This window comes from Dama dama, chromosome 5, assembly GCF_033118175.1.
Source record: "Dama dama isolate Ldn47 chromosome 5, ASM3311817v1, whole genome shotgun sequence".
NCBI lineage: Eukaryota > Metazoa > Chordata > Mammalia > Artiodactyla > Cervidae > Dama > Dama dama.
In genome coordinates this window covers 52,418,808-52,444,331 of record NC_083685.1, presented here as the reverse complement: position 1 = coordinate 52,444,331, position 25,524 = coordinate 52,418,808, and the positions used below count along the sequence as shown (strand labels likewise).

General features: G+C 42.1%; 1 protein-coding gene across 2 annotated transcripts in view; it reads left to right on the top strand.

Annotated features, from left to right (window-relative positions):
- SETD7 (SET domain containing 7, histone lysine methyltransferase) overlaps positions 1 to 25,524 on the top strand; it is a 51,875-nt gene that overhangs the window by 9,005 nt on the left and 17,346 nt on the right. For both annotated transcript variants that reach the window (XM_061142382.1, XM_061142381.1), the window contains exons 3-5: positions 2,209 to 2,338; positions 16,572 to 16,773; positions 21,578 to 21,767. In XM_061142382.1, the coding sequence (XP_060998365.1) occupies positions 2,209 to 2,338; positions 16,572 to 16,773; positions 21,578 to 21,767 (522 nt within the window). The remainder of the gene's footprint in view (positions 1 to 2,208; positions 2,339 to 16,571; positions 16,774 to 21,577; positions 21,768 to 25,524) is intronic.

Sequence of the window (25,524 nt, the reverse complement as noted above, 5' to 3'; positions counted from 1 at the left end):
CCATTTTTCTCTAATATCTAAATGCCGCTGCTGAGGGTGCACCTGCAATGTTTTGCCAGAAATAGGACAGGACCATTGCAACTGAGGAAAGGTGGAAATGAATTTACATTGGGTTTTTTTTTTTTTCCCTTAGTGTTCATATTTATATAATACTTCTCTTGATCGAAAGTAGAATAGGGACTTCCCCAGTGGTCCAGTGACTCTGTGCTCCCAATACAGGGGGCCCAGGTTTGATCCTTGGTCAGGGAACTATTAATAGATCCCACATGCTACAATTAAGACCCGGCATGGCCAAATAAACTTTTAAAATATATTAAAAAAATTAAAAAGTGAGGTAGGATCACTAATTTCATCAAACATTAGTTTTATAAAGTCTGAAATAGGTGAACTATTTTCTATGGAGAAAGCATTTTCAACAGATTAGCAGGTACTTCAATATAAGGCTAAAATGGTTATTCTGGTAGTTATACCTAAATCAAAAGTGGGATGCTACATTTGTAGAAATGCTAACAACTAAATTTAATTTGATCTGAGCAACATTTCATAAAAAAAGCTTTTAACTATACACTGAGTGTGTTTTTTTAATGAAAAAAGAAAAAGATTTAATTTATTTCAATGAGAAAAATGTCATCAGTAGATATTTAGAAAATAATTGTCCAAATTATTTCATATGATTCAAGTGTCTTTGAATCATGTCACACACAGTTTTTGGTTTTTGAGCAAGGAAGCAAATGTGGCCTAGTTCCCTCCTAACCATTAATTTCCTGGCCCTTGGTGAAAAAAAAATTGTGTTAAGAGAAAAGGATCCTTATTGATTGTAATTTATTTAAGTAGCCATGTTTTCTTGTGATATATTTTAGGTAATTCATTTTAATGCAGAATGAGATATAGCAATAGAACAGTCTTTGTTCATTTGTATTTTGTGTTTATGTAATCAATAATACAAATAAACAGGTGTTTTGTTCTTCATAAGGGTGCTTGCCTACTATCCCTTCTAAGGGATAATACTCTTTTATCACTTTAGAAGAAATTATTTTAGGAGAGTAAAGCATTCATTGTGGTGTTATGGTCTGTGTTCTTTTTTTTTATGTCTGTGAGCCATCTGTAAGCCATATTTAAGTGTTTAATGTCCCTGCATTGCATAGTATTTAATGCTTTTATACCTTTTCATCCATGACTCAGGTCATTAACCCAGGAAAAAGTCAGTAGATTAACTGCTGCTTCATTTTCAACCCACGTCTGCAAAATTAGCTCAGCAACATGACTTGGGGGACACCAAGGAGGTGACTCCTGGGTGTTGTGAAATATGTGGATAATAATAAGAAACCTAAATGTTGACTGGAGACATAAATATTAGAATATACCAATTGGTGATGCAAGAAGAACCAGCAATTTAAAGATCACAGTGTAATCATGGCTACTGATGTTCAAAATCACTCCTTAAAGGGTCATGTGGATACTTCTGGCTACATTTAAAGCACAAACCCTCTGAACCCAATGGGCAGAAGGTATATGACAAGGTTATTACTGAACATTGAAAGCAGAAAGATTCTTATAAAGTAAAGCAATGAGTTGAATGTTAAGCTTAAGCTCAAGCTTAGAAGGACTCTGAGTTTGTGTGTTTGTACGATGAGGTGCGGACGTTAGGGCAGTTGTAGAGAGGTGGGTCGAGCTCTTGTTGTCAGAAGGTAACAAAGAGCAGGGGGGTTTCAGAGGGTGCCTGGCCAGCAGAGCTCCACATCAGACCATATAATGATGTATAAAATTGTATTGTGCTTCGTTCTAGAACCACGTCACGTATTGCCAAGACGGTGTGCCATCTCAACCACGTTTCGGTTAAGCATGACCGTTCAGGGGCATTCATTCCAAACCTGAGGAGTAGCGTGTGAAGTACTGAGTCAACTGAAACTCACACTGCAGATGTTACTATTGAGAATAACTTTCAGTCCCTCGTAAAATATGAGAGCGGTTTGGGTTCCTATTCTTACATGTGTCTAAGGTGCTCTATCATGGACCGGTCTTTTTGAAACAGTATCTAAGTAGAATTGATGGTGCTGATGCAGGCAGAGAAAGCTTGGCATTCGCCCTTCCCTGAGCAAGGAAGGGACCCCCAGGCTGCTCAGGGCACTTGCTGGCAGCATCTGAGCACAGACCTGATGGTGGGGGAGCGTGGAAGCTAAGGTTTGCCCTGTGTTTGCCTTTCCCCAGGGCACCTGGACGACGATGGATTACCGCATGGCTTCTGCACAGTCACCTACTCCTCCACAGACAGATTCGAGGGCAACTTCATTCACGGAGAAAAGAATGGACGGGGCAAGTTCTTCTTCTTTGATGGCAGGTAGCACTCACGGTTTTGTTTTGTTTTGTTCGGGGGGTAGGAGGTAGGTACCAAATTATTTGGAAGAATGATATGAATGAGGGAATTTCACTATTTCAGTACAACTTTTAGAAAAGGTCAGGGTAAGCCCCACATGCATGTACTGCTTTGGGGACCAGAGAATTCACCCCCGGTTACAGAACTCAAGTGGCCTGCACGGAGTAAAGCCAATCTGCTGACCCCAGGTGGTGGTGAGGAAAGTGTTTGGTGCAGGGCACCATGCAAGGAGTCCAGGGCACCTACTGCTGCCTGTTACACTCCTGTACGGGTTTCAGGAAAGCGTTTTAAAAGACAAGGTAAGGGCGGGGCATCCCAGGATATGTAATGAGCTTGTGTACAATTCTCTGATAGTGAGGTAACAGGCAGCGTCACAGGGGTTAGCTTTACCAACCCAGAGGCGCCAGTGAATCTGGGGGCTACGCACTCGTGGTCATCAAGTGGTCAATTTCTTCCATTTGGTGAGGGATTTAGCATCTGTAAGTCAACCTGGGAAATATGCATCAGAAACTGTTATCTAGGTACTTCAGAGGGGAGCTACAGCAGAGGACATGGGGGAGGGGTCTGTCCTGGGAAGATCCCATAGGGTACTGCTTGGTTACCTCGCCCCCACCATGGCTATGGCCTGAGACTCAGCTCTGCCATCATCACCTCCGAGGGTGTACTTGTCAAAGACACCCTCTGCCGTGCCAGATTCAGGGGCCCCCGTCATGCACAAGTTGGTGGGTCTTTGATGGATTTCACCTGCTTGTTCAGGTAATGCGTCTCCATAAAGTTACACAAGTGGGGATCGTTCTTCGTCAGGGACCAGTGTGTGCAATCCCAGTAGTGACTGATCCACGCTCTTTTTCGAGTGTAATGCACACTTACTCAGTTGCATTCAGACATCATGGTCCAGTTTCTTGATTTCCTGAAAGAAGCTTCAGCCACCCCATTGTTCCTGTAGCTTCATTATTTTCTCAGCGTATTCTGTCTCCCCCTGAGATTAGTCAAGAGAATATTTAGCAGAGGTCTTCAAAGCCCATCATCACGGTTCAAGTAGTAAGGCCGGTGAACATAGGCGGGGATCCAGACCCAGTGTTGTAAATGCTTGTCTTTGGGGTGACTAGATATTGCATGTGATACCTTAATGCTGACGTTGTAATAGTGTTTCCTATGTTCTCCCTCTAGTTAAAATATTTTTCACAGCAGGATTCTTTTACTTTGCTTTCACCTCCTGTATGAGAATACAAGGCAGAAGTTCTTCACCCTCTTGAGATAGGTGGGAATAGCTAGGACTATTCTCTTTCAAAACAGATCGGTTACACAGCCCCAGCTTGTGAGTAGTGACTTTTAAGCCTTGTCATCTTCAGAAATGAGGAGTGGCTGGGTGAATTTCTCCAGCAATTAGAGGAATTCAGAGGCACGGAAGAACCGGCTCTTTTCATACCACTTGACTGAGTAATATAGAAATGGATTTTTTTTTGGCTGCATGTAGGATCTTAGTTCCCTGAACAGGGATCCAACCCATGCCCCTCTGAGTGGAAGCACAGAGCCCTAACCACTGGACTTCCAGGGAAGATCCCAGAAATGGATTTAGCTAAAGCAGATTTATAGAATTCTGTGGGACAAGATGCTGAAAGCTCAGCTTCTCTGTACACTGGTGCTGAATCAAATCTTGGAGACAGAGTTTTGGGTGAGCTAGAAAAGAGTAGCTTTATCGCTTTGCCAGGCAGAGGGGAACACAGCGGGCTAATGCCCTCAAAACCAAGTGTCCCGGCTTGGGGAAGACAGTGACAAGTTTTATAGTAATTGTTCAAAGAGGGCGTGACCAACTCATAGACATTCTTTTGGTGGGTTGGTGGTGAGATAAATAGGAGTCCACATGGTCAACCTTCAGGTCCAACTGGTCTGGGGTCTCCATGATTGTGGGCAGCATACCGTCATTAATCGCTAACTTCTCCCACCTGGAGGGGGGTTCAGTCTCTGCAGAATGGCTCAAAGATACTGTCTGTCACCTGTATCTGTTGATGGGAAAATAGGACTTTGCCCCAAGTCTGCTCTGGACTGTTTCTCCCTGGTCTTACATCCCCTGCCTTCCCTAATTAACAACTGCTTGAATCTGCCCCTTGGAACTCAGGGGAGGCTGAATGAAGGTTGTTGCCTGGAATCAAAGAAATGGGGGCACAGAAAGGCCTTTTGCCCTGGAGCCCCACAGGGTCCCGCTCAGTATCAGACATAGCACCACTTGCTAAATTCTTGACATTGGTAATAAGCTGAAACTTCTACAAACCTTGGAATTCCTCAGGAGAGAAATTGTCTAAGCTGATAGCTGAAGGGGATCATAGACCCTGGCTTGTGACCCAGCATCCCATTCCTTTTCTGTAGGTGGAGTGAGTTGCTTTTTAAAAAAATAATGTTAATACGTCTTCAGGCTCTCAATTATTTGAAATAAGGAGGGGTGAGGAAAGCAATAAAAGCCTCAGAGAACTTTTGTAAACTTTTAATTCCAACCTTCTCTTTCCCATTGTCCCCAGCCCCACACTCAACCTCATTTTAGCAGAAACTGGCTTCCAAACTATTCATGTTAATCAGTATTCTACTTCCTTTTTCCTGTGCTGGTGGATACCCAAGGTCTGTAGTGGCCTCTTGCTGGGTTTGGTATCAGTGCTTTCCTCTCTCACAACCCTTTTAAGCCATCCAGAGGGAGATTTTTCCTGCCTCATTGCCACAAGAGTTTATTTATAACTCTTTTTTGGAAAGTGTCACTATTTACCTCATGCAGCTATTCTTTTATTCATTCAACAAATATATATCTATATAAATATCTTATTTCCAAGGACTTCCCTGGCAGTCCAGTGGTTAAGACTCCTCACTTCCAGTGCACAGGGTGCGGGTTGAGTCCCTGGTTAGGGTCCTGAGATCCCACAAGCAGCAAGGTGCAGCCAGAAATAAGTCTTCTCTCCCCTACAGAAGTGAGGTTTCCTTGAGGGCAAAATCTGTGTCTGTTTCATCTTCTGTGCCTCATAGCACTTTCTCTTAATTTGGTACTAAAAAAAAGTTCTTGCTGAATGGGGATGGGAGATGAAAAAGAGGGTAGAATTCTCACACACATAGACACACACACACAAGTGTTGAAAGAGTGCTTTAAATCTCTTAGTTTGAAGGTCATACCTAATTAATTGATTGACTCTGGGAAAACAGTCCAGCAGGTTTGGTTGAATTTAGTGTTGGTTATGGGCTTGCTTTGGGCTTCCCAGGTGGCTCAGTGGGAAAGACTCCACCTGCTGACACAGGAGACTTGGGTTTGATCCCTGGGTCAAGAAGATCCACTGGAGTAGGCAATGGCAACCTGCTTCAGTATTTTTGCCTGGAGAATCCCATGGACAGAGGCGCTTGATGGGCTGCAGTCCATGGGGTCACAAAGAGTCTGACATGACAGAGTGACTGAGCGCGTGGGCTTGCCCTATACTCAAGAGTTAGGCTGTTCCCCACCCGGTGCGCCAGGAATGAGGCCTGGGGTGCCGAGTGGGACCTTGAGACTTCCAAACACATCCCTCCTCCTGTGAAGCTAGTCACGTCCAGCTCTGACCAGCTTCCTCCAGTTCCTCCAGCGTGCCTTACTAATGCAGCGATCTGCCTGTGGGTCAAGACCAGGGCAAACTGAAGCACCAGGTAAGGCTGAAGCATTAGGTCGGTAACCATGTAAGGAATAGAAAGAAATTCACTTTTTTCTTTTTTTCTTCTGGGGGCACAAATTCATTGGTTTTTATACCTACCACTCAAACACCTGAAGAGACTTAGGGCCAATGGGAGGCTCAGAGAATGATGGTATTAGCAAGCACCTGAAAAGCTCACCCTTGTTAGTCTTGTGCATGTGGCAGGTAATCCCCTGAGGGGAGAAGATCAGTCTCACTGCCTTTGTGACATGGGATGACAGTGTGGTGACAGGTTCTTAAAAGGTCGTAATCACTTTCTTTCTTAAGCCCAATAACAATCATGTTGTGAGACATCTATTGAAAGGATCTGTGAAAGAATAGATTGATGGTCATGGTAGGGGAGGGGACGGGTGGGATGACTTGAGAGAGTAGTCCTGCAACATACCTACTGTACGTGAAGTGGATAGTCGGTGGGAATTTGCTGCGTGATCCAGGGAACTGAAAGCTGGTGCCATGTGATGACTTGGAGCAGGCGACAGGGAGGGAAGTGGGTGGGCACTATAGGAGACAACTGGAGGCGCGTATGTAAGCCTATGACTGACTCATGTTAATGTATGGCAGATGCCATCCCAATATTGTACTAATAGAGTAATTATTCTCCAGTTAAAAGTAAAATTAAAAAAAAGAAGAATTTGTGGAAAAATTCGTGAGTCTTACGACTGAAATAAAGTGCTGTGGAGTCTATTAGATCAAACAGGGAGGTGCAGGAAGTGGTCATAGAGAAGTCAGTTTCTACATGAAGCAGCACCTTAGTTTACATTGCTTTGTTAATTTTTCTCCCTATTACTGCTTCCAATTTTCGGGGTCTGATGTATTGAGTAAAATGAAGTGGGCATTCAGGGTTTTTACTACCAGTCAGGAGTCTTTAGTCTGGAAAAATTCCTCCAAAAAGGGTGGAATTAAGGTTTTGAAATAACCATTGAGGAAACAAAAGGTTTCTGATAAAGTTTTTTAAAGTTGTGCAAACCTGTAGTACTAGCTTATGTTCCCATCCAAGGCTTTGTTTGCAGTTACAGGAGCCTGTGTTTGGAAAATTCCAGGGTAGTGACAGAAGACTTGGCTTGATGCATTTTTAATCTTATATAAAACCTGAACCTGGTTGTATGATTTTTTTTTAACTTGAGGCATGATTCATATACAAAAATCTGTACATGTTTAATGTACACAACTTGAATTTGGCATGGTCTGCATCCATGAAACCATCACCACAATCTGTGCCGTAGACTGGGTGTGTGATTTATGAGAAGGTTTCAAACAAATAAAAACTGATATCAAGAAAGATCTGGAATCGGTTTTTCCCTTTACACAGAATATGATAAATCTGAATAAGAATTTTAAATATGCAGATCACCAGGAAAGATGGCCTGGAAAAATAGAAGCAGAATATTTTATTTTGATTTTAAATTACATAGGTAGCAAATACTTGGTAGAAAAAAGAACTTCAAGAAATACAGAAATGTAAAAAGTGAATATGCTTAGTTGCTTCAGTCATGTTGACCCCATGGACTGTAGCCCGCCAGGCTCCTCTGTCCATGGGAATTCCCAGGCAAGAATACTGGAGTGGGTTGCCATTCCCTTCTCCAGCGAATCTTCCCAACCCAGGGATCGAACCCAGGTCTACCACGTTGCAGGCAGATTCTCTACTGTCTGAGCCATCAGGAACTAGCTATCTCTTTCTAAATCAGTATAGATAGCCAACATGGACATTTTTACTGCTGTCTCAGCTTCAGAATTGTCGCCAGTTTTGAGATCTTAACAAACAGTTGACCTGTATTTTCTTAAGTTAAATGTGGCTTATTATGTCAGAAACCTAAAGTCTGACCAACCAGATAGTTATCCCACAATTGAGGAATGAATGAGAAAAATGACCTGATTTTTTAAACTGTCTTTTCAAGCATCTGTTGTTTTCCAGTCTGCCCCTCCCATCCCCACCCCTGCCCCAGCATTTTTTTTTTTTTTTTTTTTTTGGCCACATCATGCTACTTGCAGGATCTTAGTTCCCTGACCGGGGATTAAACTCAAGCCCTGCTGTGAAACCACCTAACCGCTGGACTAGCAGGCAGTTCCCCATTTTCCCCCCTTTCTAATGGAAAGAAGAAGATTGTCCTAAGATTAGGTAATTGGGACTTCCTAACATCTGCTCTGGTCCTGATATAAAAGTATTTATGTGGTGAGGAGAAAGGAATCTTGAGGCTTTGTTGGTGTGGTTCTGGAGTCTCTCTGGCACCAATAATTCACTGGAGTACTGTAGGGTATTACAAAATGTTTAGTAGGCAAAATGCTTCGATATGCACATCTCTGATTTTTAATACAGTAATAATCCCAGATTCTGGGACATCTTAATGTCCCAGTTGTTCCCATCTCAACCAAGATTTGTGGATGTAAAGGCAATTTAGCAGGACTTCTCGAAATCTTAGAACGGTATCAAGAAAAAGATATTTCAATGTAGTGTGGCTTTGGCCTGTGTGATATTAGGGCATCATGTGGTTTTTAGCCTGATTATGAAATAGAGATAAATGAATTCATTCAGTTTTTTTTTTTTAACATCATTGATGCTTCCTCCTGACCTGCCAATTAGATTTCAAAGTATTATGTTACTCCATGACTTCATCCTCCTCTGCCCAAGTCATTTTCTGATGTTGATTTGTTCCTAATGAATCTGGCTAAGAGGGCTCCTTGTAGTTAATCACGGACCAGATAACTTAAGAGAAGCTGCCCATCTGCTGAGCCACTGAGAAGGGTGGTATTTTCCAGGTGACAGGTCCACAGACAGAGGAGTTCTTTTGTTTGGTTTTTAGAAAGCACTTGGTTGCATTTCAGAGAAATTGGAGTTGGAACAGACTTCTGAAGTCATGTATCCCAACCTCCCACACAAGGCAAAAGTCCCTTCTATGTTGCTTTTGTTGGAACCAGGCTCAACAAATACATTCATCTGTATCCTAAGGAACAGTTCTGACTGAGGCAAAGAGTTTTGTGATGTATGAGAAGAAAGGGAGGGGGAATGAAATGGAGAACTTTGAATACCTACCTGGGCACACAGCCTTCACAACAATCTGTGAGGTAGGTTTTATAGTCCTTTTTTAAACTTATGAAGAAACTAAGGCACAGAGCAGTGAAGTGATTTACCCCAGGTGACCTCATCGGTAGGAGTTGGAGCTGAGAGTCAAGCCAAGGTGAGTTCAATTCCAAAGCCACCCCTCTTCTCCCTGTATCTGCTCCCTTCCTTTCACAGGAACCAAGGATATAGCTCCAAACTTCCCTGGCAGTCCAGTGGTTAAGGATTCGAGCTTCCACTGCAGGGAGCCCAGGTTCAATCCCTGGCCAGGGAACTAAGACCCCACATGCCAAGGGAAAAAAAAAAATAGCTCTGATCCTGACAGTCTTTGTTTCATGCCTTCATTTTACTTGAGGTTACTCATTAGCTTTAATTGTGGAAAATTCAAAGGAGTCCTGGGGTGAATTCAGTCACTTTCTTATAGGAGGTCAAACAACTTGGGAGCTTGGCACATTGACGGGAGATTTTCCTGAAGAATCACCTCAGAAGAGCCCTGCCCTAGCGAGTTGGCCTCCCTCAACTTGTTTCCTCGTTTGAAAAATGGGGATAATTATTATCAACTTCTCCTAGTTGTGAAGACTGAGTGAAAAACCATGTAAAGACCTTAGAGTGGAGGGTACCTAGTAGGAGCTCTACTAGTAATTTTTTAAAAACTAGATCACCAGTCTGTTAAAAAATAGGGTATAACTCAGTTTAGGATATAACCCTTTATAACGGGTTTCCCTGGTGGCTCAGTCGGTAAAGAATCCACCTGCAATGCAGGAAACCCAGGTTCAGTCCCTGGGTTGGGAAGATCCCCTGGAGCAGGAAATGCAACCCACTCCAGTATTCTTACCTGGAAAATTCCATGGACAGAGAAGCCTGGCGGGCAACAGTCCATGGGGTCGCAAAGAGTCAGACACGACTTAGCAACCACACTCAGGAACAGCCAGATGGAAGAGATGCATTGAGCAAAGTCAGAGGAAGGGGCACGGGGCTCCTAGACCCCCTCCAAGGGTGTCACTCTCCCAGCGTCTTCACAAGTTCACCAACCCAGAAGCTCCCTACTTTTTTCCTATTACTCTGTGTCTGCAGTTTTTTCCGCACAATCAGATAACACCTCCATTTCCCCACATCATTGCTTTGTGTGTGTGTGTGTGTGTGGTGATAATACTTAAGATCTAACTCTCTTGGGAGTTCCCTGGTGGCCTAGTAGTTAAGATTCCAGACTTTCACTGTCAAGGCCCAGGTTCAATCCCTGGTCAGGGAACTGAGATCCCACAGCTATGCGGCATGGGCAAGGAAAAAGATCTACTCTCTTAGCAACTTTCGAGTATAAGAGTATTGTTAATTATAGTCCCTATGCTGTATATCCTCAGAACTTACTCATCTTACAACTGGAAGTTTGTACCCTTTGACCAACATATCTGCATTTCCCCGCCCTCCAGCCCCTGGCATCCACTACTCTTTACTTGTATGTTTCGAGGAATTAGACTTTTCTGTTTTTATTTATTTTTTATTTCAAATTTTGTGGTCATGCCAAAAGGCATGTGAGATCCTAGTTCCCCAACCAGGGATTGAACCCTCGCCCCCTGCATTGGAAATGAGGGGTCCTAACCCCTGGACTGCCAGGGAAGTCCCAAGTTAAGCTTTTTTAGGTTCCACATATGAGTGGGGACAGAGTATTTGTCTTTGTCTGACTTACTTGACTTAACACAATGCCCTCAAGAGCAAGGATGGATTATTACTGTTATGATTTTTTACTACTATATTTTATTACTGATGTTACTATTATCAGTTAACAGTGGCCAGCAGGGTTTTCCCAGGGCTTATTTTTACAGAGCAAAACTCAATTTCAGTGATTGCTCTTCACATATCCTACTGTTATCTTGAAACTTTATAACAATCAGAAGCTACAGACTCATAGATCTTCTATTAAAAGGTATAAAGTTTTGAAGACAGAACACAGGATTACATGGAAGCATGACAGAGCTCCATGTAGTTTGCTTGTCACATCCTGGAAGAAGTTGGCTTTTCTGGTTGGATAGAGCCCCAGTAGATGAGTTTGGTTTTTTAATTGCTGTTCTTCTTTACTTAGTTCTCAATATTTTAAGAGATAATATGTAATATAATGTTGTATGCTGATGATATCTCAATTTTTTAAAAAAAGAGCATTTTAAAATATATAGTCATATAACAATGTTTTAATACTGAGTCACAATTTAATTTGGTTAGAGATAGGAATTTAAAGTAGCATCACCCTTCATTTAAAAAATCCTTCTCAGGTCTTCCTGGTTGTCCAGTGGTTGCCCAATGCAGGGGTCCTAGATCTGGTCCCGAGTCAGGGAACTAGATCCCACATTCTGCAACTGAAGAGCCCGTGTGCTGCAACTAAGACCCAGCATGGCCAAAAATAAATAAATAAATAAATAAATTTTTTAAAAATAAAATTTCCCTCTAGGTTCTGTACCAGACAGAAGGGAGGGAACACAGTGCTGGAGGGAACAGAGTTTATGCCTCAGGAGCTGGAAAGTCCCAAACCTTCTAGAGCCCAAAATATGAAGGAAAAGCCAAAGCTGTTTAGTCTCCTCAGAACACTTTTGTGTATTCAGATATTAAAGAGAATTCTTCAATGAAAATAGTTGAATAGATTGCAGATGTATCTGCCTAGGTAAACAACTATAAAATTTTTTCATTTCTTTCTAAGTTAGGTTACTGGAAAGTGAAGTACAAGAGCTTTGATAAAACAGATGAAAATGGCCTGTGTGTATATGGGAAGAAAGAAATCTAATTAAAATTGATTTTTACATTTTTTCCATGTTTTCAAGTTATTTGATTCAAGTGCTGGTACTGGAAAAATCAAACCATTTTTTGTAGCTTCTTAACATACTAAAATATCTGCCAAGTGTTGAAAGAAATTTTAAGAAAATACAAGTCAAGAACATTGGGTATGGTATGATCCCAGTTTTTGTTAAAACAGCAACCACGCAAGGTTGGAAAATGCATAATGTATTAATGGAAAAAAGTCTTAAATGATATATGCCGAACTGAGCAAGAGTTCAGGGAGTTTCTGCTTTCCACATCTTTGTAGTGTTTGATTTGCTTTATGTTTACTTGTTTGTTCATTTTACAATGACTATGTTTTACTTTTTTCACTTAAAGAAGCATTTATTCCATCCTTCCCTCAGAGAGGAATCTTTCTAGCTGGTTTTTTTAAGGTAAATCTAGAGCAGTGTTGTTAATTTCTTTGACTGTCTACTCCAGAGTCTCATAACCAGTTCCCCAGTGCTGCTGTTTTAAGCTAAGTTTCTCAGTAAAAAGCTCACCATCATATACATGAAAGTGCATGCTTAATAATAATAGTTGTTATTCGAGCAGTCGTTATGTCCTAACATCTTCTAAGCACTTGCTATGTATTAAACCTTGTAATCCTGAATAGCCTCATTAGTAGCTGCAGTTTACGAATGGAGAAATAAAGCACAGAGTTTAAGAAACTTTCCTCACTTGCAATTGAGTGGCTACAAGATAATGCCATTTTCTCATAGTTGATTTCTTTTTTAAATGCACATACACTTCATATAAAAAATTCTCCCTGCGCTTGAGAAATACTCTTAACATGGTTATGTTCCCTCTCAATTTTCTCTTCTCAGAGCAAGATTATCCCAGTTCCCAGTTCCACTCTTTCATTTAGGAAATACCGCTTGAAGATATGCTGTGTTTATATGTGAGGGGAAAAATACATAATGCCTAATTTGTTCCTGTGAAGGGCTTACAATCTATTTAGAGAACTCGGACCCATAAGCTGATCATGGATAAAGATGTGGCACACCCTGTACTAGTCGAAGGCTAGGCTCCGGTGACCGTGCTTGCAGAGGTCAAGGTAGCCTCCTTTGGAAGCAGGGCTCCATGTGGGTGAAGGGGAGGCTCCAGGGAGGCCAATGATGAGCACCCTTCTCTATAGTATAATTCCCCGTGCCATTTCAGCAAAAAAGATAAGAAAGTTTTCCCTCCATAGCTACTTCTCAAATATGACCAGATACTAACAATCAAGTACAGCCTAATGCCATTTTCTCATAGCTGATTTCTTTTTTAAATAGAAAAAGACCAGAGGTTGGAGAATATTCATTCTTTTTCCCAAAGTTATTTTTGTTTTGAATGATTAAAAGGCAAATGTGACCCACAACTTTTTTTTTTTCCCCTGAAGTCATCTTCAGGAGTTTAAAAAGTTTAGTTACACATGTTTCAAGGCAAGAACCAGGGAAAACCCAGTATAGAAGCTAAGATACATAGAGGTGTGCTTGAGGCCAGTGAACAAACTAATGTAACCAGGGGATTCTAGAGCAGAAGTTGGGCAAACCTTTTTTGCCGAGGGGGAGATAGTAAATATTTTAGGCTTTGGGGGCCACATATGGCCTCTGTTGCAACTATTCAACTCTGCTGTTGTGATATGAAAGCAACCACAGAGGATACGGAAAGGAATGTTCGTGGCCGTGTTCCAGTAAAACTGTATTTACAAAAACAGGCAGCCAGCCACGGTTTGCCAACCTCTTCGGGAGGAAAAGTTAGAGAAAGAAGCGGTGCCTTTAACACCAGACTAAGAAGTTTTTTATTTCCTCAGTGACAGAGGATTTCAGAGCCTTATCATTTTTTATTGCCTTGGAGATCACAGTTCATCTGATAACATGTCCCTGTTTTGTTATCAGATTCCATCCAAGTTACCAAAAAAATTTACCAAGGAAGCTAAGCTGTTTCCTCAGTCAGGGGCTGGAAAACAATGCAGTAACTTTTGCTCTCCGAAGTCTCAAGACTTTGCATTTGGGAATCTTAGGTTTCTTGAGCTACAGGAAATAGCCGTTTGTTCTTAGGGTTATGATACTAATAAGGGTGGGCTCTGCTGTAAGGGAGGGGGAGACAAGCTACTGGACATGACCAGGGGGAAATATGTGCAAATCCACATGATCGTTTAACTGATTCTTGAGACCCATGCCTTGTAGATTTCATCATAAACCTAAGAAATACTGGCAGACTAGTCTGTCAGGGGATAATTCTGCCCAAACACACAGTAACATTTTGAATGTCTGACTGAGAATGGACAGAGAATTCAGTCCTTAGGGTTGCCAGGTTTAGCAAATAAAAACCCAGGCCACCCAGTTAAAATGGTATTCCAAGTGGCTCAGTGGTAAAGAATATGCCTGCAAGACAGGAGACCTGGGTTCAATCCCTGGGTTAGGACGATCCCCTGGAGTAGGAAATGGCAACCCATCCCAAAACTCTTGCCTAGAATATTCCATGGGCAGAGGAGCCTGGCAGGCTACAATCCATGGGGTCGAAAAGAGTCAGACATAACTGAACACACACACACACACACATAAGCAACAAAAAATGTTTTAGTATAATTATGTCCTGTTCAATATTTGGGACATAATTATGCTAAAAAAAAGTTATTTGTTATTTATCTGAAACTACACTGAGCATCCCGTGTTTTACCTGGTAATTCCCCAAGTCAAGATGGATAATTAAATAGTGTTTTGTCCTGTCTGTTGCATCATTATATCAGTTGATTGGTTATCCTTCACCAAGGTTGTTCTTTTCTTTTTTTTTTCCGTGGTGGGAATCTAATAACAGTGTAATCTCATTAATTCCAACCTCACTAATTTAGAATTTTGATTATTGATGCAAGGGCTATGCTGAAGTACACCCTCGTCTCTACATGAATTTACTAGGCCTATTTATCACTGATCATACAAACAAAACTGAAAGAGAATGATTTATCTCTTTGGGAGACTACAAATAGTCTAATTACATTGTAATCAGAGGGTATCGTTATTTCAACTGTGCTTTTCTTTTAATAATTACAGATCATTCTGTCATTCATTAACAGCAAGATAAGACTCTTCCAGGTAGAGTCAGGTGCAGCCACATCCATCCCCGTGGCTCCCACCTGTCCCCAGTATCTGTCTCCTGGTTTTGTGGTTGTCTTGTTCATAATGCTTCCTAGATCTTCATACAGCTGTGCTCACTACTTGAAGGCATCCTATAAATATCTGTTAGTTGAATTAATGAATGAATATTATCTGTGCGTGTTAAAATAATCAAACTGTTTGTTACTAACCATCTTATGTTTTAATTGTAAAAAATAATAATAATTTGAGCTGGTCTTTCCCTTTATTCCAAATTTCTGTTCATAAAGGAATTTTTGGATAAAGTTAGCTTTGTTGCATAATGGCCTTTGCAAGGCTGACACTCAAAATATGTTATGAAATCCAAAAAGTGTTTTATGAGGAGAGAATAAAAGGTTCTTATAAAATCAACATAAACATCCCTGTGAGCTTTCTTCAGTTTTGGGACTATGGATCTCAAACTTTCTATCAGGCTACTAATGAATCCACCTACAATGCAGGAGACTCAAAGAACTGGGTTTGATCTCTGGATCAGGAAGATCCCCTGGAGAACAAGATGGCAACCCACTCCAGTATTCTTGCCTTGAGAATCCCATGGACAGAGGAGCCTGGCAAGCTACAGTCTATGGGGTCTCAAAAGAGTTGGACATGACTAAAGTGACTAAACAACAACAACAAATGATATTAGTCAGGTTTAGCCTGCCATCTTCCATACTTTACCCCCATTGCTCATGATTACACACACACATCACACAAGTACCTTCCCATATATCTTCCAAAGAGCTGGAAGGGGATACTTTTGATTGGATACTAATTGTGGTTGTCACCAGTAAATAATGCATTAATAGTGTAAAACAGATAGGTAGACATCTACACCTTCTAAACCACATTTGTATTATTAGAGACCACTCTATACAAGCCATCTAAAGACCCTTGAGAACTCCCAGTGAATTTTGGACCACTCTTGAGGGAAATTAAGCAGGAGTGTTTTATGTGTGGGAAGGGTAACACCAGCACTTCTGTTGCCTGGTATTGGTCGGCATCTAGCCTTGGAAACGTGTGCTTAGTCACTCATTGGTATCCAATTTTTTGTGACCCCATGGACTGTAGCCCACCAGGCTCCTCTGTCCAAGGGGATTCTCCAGGCAAGAATACTGGAGTGGGTTCCTGTGCATTCCTCCAGTGGATCTTCCCAACCCAGGAATCAGACCCAGGTCTCCTGCATTGTAGGCGGATTCTTTACCATCTGAGCCCCCAGGGAAGCCCCAGGAAACGTAACTTAGATGAGGCTTATTCTGTTTCCACTTGTGGTTTCTTTCTTTTGTATTTTTTTCAGTAGAGAAACTGGATTTAATACGAGCTAGAAGATTAGGAATTAAATCTTCCTCTGTTTCTAATCCTACCCATATCTCAGGAGTATTTTTCCCTGGCAGTCTCAGAGAACTCAGGAGGATGTACTGAATACAGTTGGGCATTGGAACAGAGGTGGGCATGATACGATCCTGTCTTTTAGGAGAGTTGAGTCGCGGTCTCACGCTCCTCTTTTGTTCTCCCTTCCCGCACAGCACCCTGGAGGGATATTACGTGGACGATGCCCTGCAGGGGCAGGGAGTTTACACTTACGAGGACGGAGGCGTTCTCCAGGGCACGTACGTAGATGGAGAGCTGAATGGACCGGCCCAGGAGTACGACACAGATGGGAGACTGATCTTCAAGGGACAATATAAAGATAACATTCGGCATGGAGTGTGCTGGATATACTACCCAGTAAGTCTTGTCACTGCTCAATTCGCTGAAAAATAGCATGTTTTAAGACAAGGCTTTGAGTCTTCCCAATGAAGAATAAAATGTATTCTCTATGTTAGAAAACGTGAGACTGTGAAAACTTGAGAGTCAGTAGCTGAAGTCAACAACTTAAGGGGGTTGTCCTCTCACTGTGAAACAGTTGACTTAAATTGTCCTCCGATCTCTATAAATTCCTCTTCAGGGTGGCTTTGGAAAGAAATGATTAGTCACGATTAAAACAAAATGGAGTAGACTTCCCTGGTGGTCGAGTGGCCAAGACTTCATGCTCCCGATGCAGGGGGCCTGGGTCTGATCCCACATGCCACAACTAAGACCTGGTGCAGCTAAATAAATATCTTTTAAAAAAGTAAAAGAAAACCAAACTGAGACAAACTGGCTTGATCGTACCACCAATAAAAACAAAAATACATTGATTTTTAAAAATATTTCTTTGGGATATAGAAAGAATGTTGGAATGTTTCATTGTTGCAATTAATTTTATTCTCTCTCATATGTAAGAATGATTCCAGCAATTTCACATCTTTTTGGACTTACTACACTATTGTTACTTGACTTTCCAATCCCTCTCCCCATTTTTTGGTTTATATTGCTTAAATCAAGGTGATTAAAATTAACTAGCCTTTGAATATTTGATAACATTTATGATCTTTCTGGAGTTGACTAGAGCAGAAAGATGCAGCAAAAACCCATGGCTGGGAATTAATGCTGTAATTTTTGTTTGCATTTCAAATACCCCATCTGTTCTTAGTGAGTTTCCAGAAAATGTTTCAGAAAATAGACCTGCAAAAATATTTTATCTAATATTTTATTTTGTCCGGAGCTTAAGTCAAAATATGTTTTTTCTTACTCTTAATCCTATCCTTTTATGATTTAAAAGTATCAGTAAAAACAAAGTCTCTATTATATGTATAACAAGAAAAGTAATACCAGCAAAATCTACTTACACATTATTGTTGCTGAAAAATAAGTTATACTCTAGCCAAAGAAAAAAATTGTGAAACATTTTTTTTAATTATTATTAAAGCATTTACACATTCTCTTGGTAGGATCTGCAACAGCTCAGAAGTTTCTGTTACAGAGGGAGAAGAGGTGGAGGTATTTACCAGATTAGGAAGCCTGAAACTTCTGTTGCTTCGTCACTAGGCAGGATAAGCTTCCTACTGCCCCGTGCTAGGGAGCTGCCCATAGCACAGTGAATCTTGAAGTCAGGGAAAGTGGAATTCCTCCTGGGGGTTGAAATAAAGGAAATGCAATGAATCACAAGATTCTCCCACTACCTGTAATTTTACTTGTAACTATGATCAATTTAAGTCCTTGGAGGAGATCAAAGATGCACTAAGGTGAACTGATCTGATTCACTCAATGCAGTTGCAGTTTGAAACCTAAAATGCACAGCTGCACTTTAGCCTTCAGCTTTAATTAGTGTCCTTTTAAACACCAAGAGAGGACTCCACCTTAGGAAGGAAGAAGCACTGGGGAGTTACAAGCTGTCAAAATTAACTTGGTTGATGACATTTTGTGGATAGTATCTGTTGGCATTGGGGCCAGGCGTGAGGCTGGTGATCACATCCCACTGCTCTGATCTCCGGGTTGAGAGTCAATTAAGAAGCAGGCTTCCCTGATGGCTCAGACAGTAAACAGTCTGCCTGCAATGCAGGAGATCCGGATTCAGTCCCTGTGTATGGCAACCCACTCCAGTATTCTTACCTGGAGAATTCCATGGACAGAGGAACCTGGAGTAAAGAATTCGCCTGCAATGCAGGTGACCCAGGTTCGATCCCTGGGCTGGGAAGACCCCCCTGGAGAAAGGAATGGCAACCCACTCCAGTATTCTTACCTGGAGAATTCCATGGACAGAGGAGCCTGAAGGGCTACAGTCCCAAAAGTCACAAAGAGTCGGACTCAACTGAGCAATTAAGAAATGGACATAGGTGTCAGGGATCAGGACTTCATTATGGCGGAGTTAGAATGCAGAGGTGTCATGGGTTTCTACTTCTGCCCCTCTGAACTAAACAGATGGGCCAGGTGCCCACAGAGCAGCTAGAAAGCTGCAGGTTTCCCTTGGGGAGTAGGGCTGCCTGGGGGAGCTTCCCCAAGGAGAAGAGAGGATGAGAGGGGAGCAGGTGCTGCCCATGGGCGCTGCCAATTCTCAGAACAGGTGAGCGAAAATGCAGAACATGGGAGAGCAGCAGACTTTATCCTGTTAACCCCCATCTGGTAGAGATGGGTGTCAGATCCTGCCTTCTCACCGATCAAGTGAAGGATTCCTCTTCCCATAGGGGGAGCCCCTGAGCAGAGGAGAAAGGGGATCAGTTTTCCCTCTGCTCCCCCTGGTACAGTCAACAAGGAAGTGTCTGTGACGTGAGGTCAAAGTAGGAACAAAGCGAGGCAAAAAAAAATGATCCTCCATCCAGGATTTGTAAGCTCATTCTAAGGGTAGTTTATTTCTGTCAAAAGCTTACCTTGGAACAATGATAGAGAGTTTTAATTAAAAACTCATAACTCCTTTCTCTGGTAGCTCAGTCGGTAAAGAATCTGCCTGCAGTGCAGGAGACCCGGTTCAATCCATGGGTTGGGAAGATCCCTGGAGAAGGAAATGGCATTCCACTCCAGTATTCTTGCCTGGAGAATCCCATGGACAGAGGAGCCTGAAGGGCTACAGTCCATGGGGTCGTGAAGTCAGACACGATTTAGCAACTAAAACCACCAACTCCTTTCTAAAATAAAAGAAGAATCTGCTTTATCATTCTAGACAAATAAAATCACTTGCCCCCAAAATGAAGTTTAAAGTACGTAAGGGGGAAGAAAACCTGAGACCCTAGAAAGACAGAATGCTGAATAAATAGTAATCTTGATGGTTTAATTAGTTACGGTGTGTGAGGAGCACAAGTGCTCTAACGCCACTCAGCTGTCATCGTCGCTGAAAGTCTGAAGGCAGATCTTGCAGAAAATACATCTCTGTTCAGGCTAAGTCATTAAGAATTAACTCAGGGAGGAGGAAGAGCAATAATGCATTCCTAATGTCCTTTCTATCTGGGAAAAATGCTTCCAAGTATTTTTCTTTCTATGGAAGTGCTGTGATTCATTTTTAAATTTATAACTTTTTTCTCCAAAGAGCCATTAGACTACAGTGAACTGTGGAGATTCTATACCTGGTGGTTATTTCTTCCTGCTCCCTCTCTGTAAACAGCATTTGAAATCACTCAGAAGTCATCCCACATCACTGACTCTGAGTAGCTGCTTCTAGAACCTTTCAGTTGAGGAAATAACCAAGCTTTTAGAAGATGTCATGGCCTTACTAGTCTCAGGTCAAACCCACAAAGGTCTGAGATTTCCGTTTATACCATGAGGACCTCCTAGATGGGAAGGAAAAATAAAGGAAACATATCTTGTACCCTAGGTTAGGTTTTTAAATATTAACTCTTTTTATTTAATAATTTATATAATTTAATAATATGTAATAATAACTATTAGTTTATTTTTAGTATCCCAATTCAGTTTACAAAGTATTTTCATCACCTCCTGTGTCCCTAGCACTGGTACCAGGATACAGAATTCTACGATAGCCTCTGCCCTAAAGCATTTAAGGACCCTTGGGAATGAAACAAGTGACGGTAGAACAGGAAGCACAGCTGGCTCCTCTCCTGGAAGGAGGCAGAAGGGAGCAGTAAATAAAGAAGAGTGGGAAGAGAGAAGTGATGGGCAAAGGAGGAGAATTTAGTTGTTCTTTTTTCACTTCGCATTCTAGCTCAAAAAAATAAACCATGGTATAGGACTCTCAGAAAGACAGTATCTCAAAGTTCTTTTGTTTATTCCTTACAAAACTGCAGACAACTCTCTACTCACATACACTAAACTAATTCTTAAGTATCTTTGAACTAAAGATTTTCTTAGTAGACCAGAAATTCAGAATTCAATATTAGAAAAGCAAATTTCTAAGAATAGTAAGACTGTTTTGCTGCAGATCCTCATCACATCTGATATTGGCCCAGAGTAACCCTTGTCACATTTCCTTTCAATGTTTGTGACATATTACAAATGGGTGGCTCAGTGAGTGAAGAGTCCACCTGCAACGCAGGAGACATAGGTTCCGTCCCTGGGTGGGAGAGATCTGGAGGAGGACATGGCAACCCACTCTAATATTCTTGCCTGGAGAATCCCATGGACAGAGGAGCCTGGTGGGCTACAGTCCATGGGGTCCCAAAGAGTCAGACATGACTGAAGACACAAATACAGCGTGTTTGTTTCTTACATAAGAAACAAAGTTAGACAGTATCAGTAACTTGTCCAGGATTATAAATTACAGCTCCATCTCTGACTCTGTAAATCAGGTTTATACGTTCTCTGTGCATATAGCCTATAGGGGACTGGGTGGGGAGGGATGATATGCCTCATGCTTTTCATGCTCATGTGAAAAGCTGAGTTCTTAATCTGTTATGATCCATGTTAGTGCTACTAACAGTGGGCGTGCACAAGAGGAATATCTTGAACTTGTATCATATGAGTGAGTTAAAGTCGCTCAGTCGTGTCTGACTCTTTGGGACCCCATGGACTATGCAGTCCATGGAATTCTCCAGGCCAGAAGACTGGAGTGGGTAGCCACTCTCCAGGGGATTTTCCCAACCGAGGGATCAAACTCAGGTCTCCCAAATTGCAGGCAGATTCTTTACCGGCTAAGCCACCAGGGAAGCCCAAGAATACTGGTCGTGTCATATAGATAAATACTATAATATAATATTTTCTGGTTTTGGGTTTCTCCCATCAGGATGGAGGCAGCCTTGTAGGAGAAGTAAATGAAGATGGGGAGATGACGGGAGAGAAGATAGCCTACGTGTACCCTGATGAAAGGACTGCCCTGTATGGAAAATTCATCGATGGAGAGATGATAGAAGGGAAGCTGGCTACTCTTCTCTCCACTGAAGAAGGAAGGCCTCACTTTGAACTGATGCCTGGAAGTAAGTTGAATCTGCTCCGGATGGGTTGCTTTAATTCCAAAACAGGTTGTTAGGGCTTACTGGGGAGAAGTTAGTTTCCTTGTCTTGTCTGGTGTATCAGCTTGGCTGCTTATGAGACACCTCACCACCTCAGGGGTTTACAACATCAAACACAGGTCTGATAAGCGGCTGTATTCAACTGGTCCAGGTGGGGCATGGCCAGGCCAGATGGGACTCAAGGCATCTAGTTAGCTCGGTGGTGGCGATGATGGTTTAGTCGCTAAGTCACGTCCGACTCTTTGTGACCCCATGGACTGTAGTCCACCAGGCCCTTCTGTCCATGGGATTTCCCAGGCAAGAATACTGGAGTCAGTAGCCATTCCCTTCTCCAGGGGATCTTCCCAACCCAGGGATCAAACCAGCGTCTCCTACTGATTGGCAGGCAGATTCTTTAACACTGAGCCACCATTCTCTAACACTCGGGAAACCCTAGTCAGCTCAGAGCCTGTGCTGGGCCTTAACTCTGGGCCTGTCGATCCGTTTTCTCAGGCGACCACAGGAAGCCAGAGCCTGAGCAGACACCTGCGATGCCTCTTGAAGCCTCAGTGTGTAACTGACACAAAGTCCCGTTCACCCACTTGTCATTGGTCAAAGCAAGTCACACGGCCAAGCCATCAGTGAAACAGGGAACGATACACCAGGCACTTTAGTAGCAGTTGCTGAAAGTCACCTGACAAGGGCATAGCTGTCTAATTCTAGTGCACAGGAGGGGTGAAGAAATGACAGTGATAATTTAATCAGTTTTAAATATTATATCTCAGGGGGGAAAAAACCCTACAGTTTAATGATTGAATTGATAAAGAATCAAGTTAGGTAGATCTCCAAGTTGTAATGCTGAATCAACCTGAGTTCCGATTGGGGAAGATAAACGCACATTGGTACCTGGGCTCTTTTCAAAGTCTAACATCGAGACTTTCCTGGTGATCTGTGGTTAAGACGCTGAACTTCCACTGCAGCGAACGTGGATTCAACCCCTGACTGGCTAAGATCTCACAGGCTGAGCTATGCGAGCAGAAGGAGGGGAACGTCTAGCATCGTCTTGGAAGACATACTCCATGCACAAATGAGCCTGTTGGTCTCCATGTTAGAAAAAGTCCTGTTTCCTTTTAGAAGTACAAGATGGCACCAAACTTTTTTTCCTTACTACAAAATTATTTTCTGTAGAAAATCTGGAAAATATACAACGAAAAAAATCAAGGTTTTGTATTCTGGGTGGCACAATATTAAGAAAGCTAAATTGGTCTGATTCCTTGAAAACAATGTATGAAAAAGTGAAGTGCTCAGTCCTGTCTGACTCTTTGTGACCCCATGGACTGTATAGCCCACCAGACTCCTCTGTCCATGGGATTTTCCTAAGGCAAGAATACTGGAGTGGGTTGCTATTTCCTTCTCCAGGGGATCTTCCCAACATATATGTATTTCCAATCTAAGTTAAGGTATAAGAAGAATAAAGTAGAAAAGATAGTGCATCTAGGCATTGCTAGGCCTAGATAATATTTAGCTCTTTGGATTGGAAGGAGATTCTCCAAAGGGTGGTTGTTCAAAAATAGGAAACCTAGCACTTTACATTTAGCTCCAACTTGGGTTGTTATAAATGTCTCCGTTTTTGTTTTTTTAAGTTAAAAATTGAGGCATTTTAAATGCAGTATGGGAGTCTGGATTGGATCCTGGAACAGAAAAAGGACATTCGTGGAAAAACTGGTGAAATCTGAATAAAGTCTGGAGTTCACTCAATAGTAACGCTATGCTGGTTTCTTAATTCGGACAAATGCAGCATGTAACATAAGAAATTAACATTAGGAGAAACGGTGAGGGGCATCAGTTCTCTGTACTAAGTTTGCAACTTTTCTGTAAATTTAAAGTCATTCCACAATGAAGTATTTTTTCTTAAAGTGTAACAGTAATCTTTGAACTTTAAACTCTGATATCTGCACTCTTCATGTCCATTTCAGTAGGAAACAGTGTTACAATGTTCAGAAATGAGGAGACTGTGGCCAGGGGAAGATCCCAGTTGGTGATGCAGATTTTAAAACTTCACAAATGGCAACACTTTTAGTGGCAAGAGTCTTGAATTTGAGAGTCACCTCGTTGGAGTCTTGGCTCCAACATTACTGTATTATGGCTTGGGGCAGGTTACTTATCCTTTTAGAACCTATTTCTTCAGGATAAAATACAGGTATTGGCACCTATCATAAAGCCCCATCAGGGAAGTTATTGTGGTTATTACACTTTTCTTGGTGTAAGTATGAAACACATTTTGGAAAGTGAGAGTGATCAGTCTCAGGGGAATTATGGTTTTTCTTAGAACTCCTGGATGCAAATAGCAAGCACCCTCTTCAAACTCACTTAAGACCAGAAAAGGAGGGGTGGATTTATTGGCAAGATTCCAGCAGGCCTCAGTTCTTTTAAGGCTAGGTTGAACAATTTGGGTCTCAAAGGGATCAGAAAGCATAGTTGCTCTGGGTGACTGGGAGGAACCAGGCCCAGTCTTTGCTCTGTGTTCCGCCCCTTTTGTTTCTGTCTCCTTCCTCTTGCAGTTACAAGTACTGAACCCCTGACTGGCTGACAGATGAGGGCTTTTGGGGTCATGTGGCTTCTGGCCCAGTAGTTGGGGGAGGAGGAAGCAGAATGCCAGTGTCTCACCTAAAACCCTCCTCACTGCCTTCTCCTTTCTCTCTGTGCTCTTGGATCAAGAGACTGCTTCTCTTTCTCCACACTTCTTGCTGAGTTTTCTTGTGCCTCTGCCTGGAATTTCTTCTCTCCTCATTTCTTCGCCTCTTTACATAGCAATTCCATTCCCTGGCTAATGCTTATTCCGTCTCTTTTTTAGTGCAATTATCAGCATCACTTGAATGTTTCTTAGAAATGCAGGTTGTCAGGCCCCCTTCAGGACTATTAAATTAGAAGTTGCATTTTTTTAATTTAATTCTTTAAATGTCTTTCGGAGTATAGTTGATTTACAATGTTGTGTTAGTTTCAGGTGTACAACAAAGTGAATCAGTTATGCCCACACATATATCCACCCTTTTTTAGATTGTTTTGCCATATAGGCCATTAGAGTATTGAGTAGAGTTCCCTGCAATATACAATAAGTCCTTATTAATTTTTATTTTTTTGGCCATGCCTTGCAGCTTACAGGATCTTAGTTCCCCAACCAGGGGTTGAACCTGGGCCTTTGGCAGTGAAAGTACAGAGTCCCAACCACTGGACTGCAAGGGAAATCCTTTCCTGTTCCATCCTTATGGCTTGGCTCCACTCTTAGAAGTAACGTTTGTCAAGTGAATGGATGAATTGCAGTCCCAGGTCATAGTGCCAGTGACAGGGGAATAGAGGGAGGAGAGGGTACCTTCAGTTGGCCTGGAGCACAGGCCTGTCTAAGGGAGCAGAGGGAGGGATGGTCAGCGTTGGAGACTCCTTGAAAGCAGGAAGAGATGTGATATGACTCCTGCTTGTATCTGCACAGCCCCTAGCATGGTGTTTTATGTATAGTTGGCACTTAGCACATTTGTGAGGAACGTTTTAGTCTAAGGAAAGGAGATGGGAGTTCTTAGGAGAATTTCTGCACAATAGGATGTGTATTCCACAGAAATGTTTGGTTTGGAAGTATGGGGTTTTTGGTTTTTTTTTTGCTTGCTTCAACTTCCTTTAATCGGTCGTGTGCTGGTTCTCAGCCTTCCCTGCCCTGCTTTACTGCAGGCCAGGGTGTCTACCCCTTCCC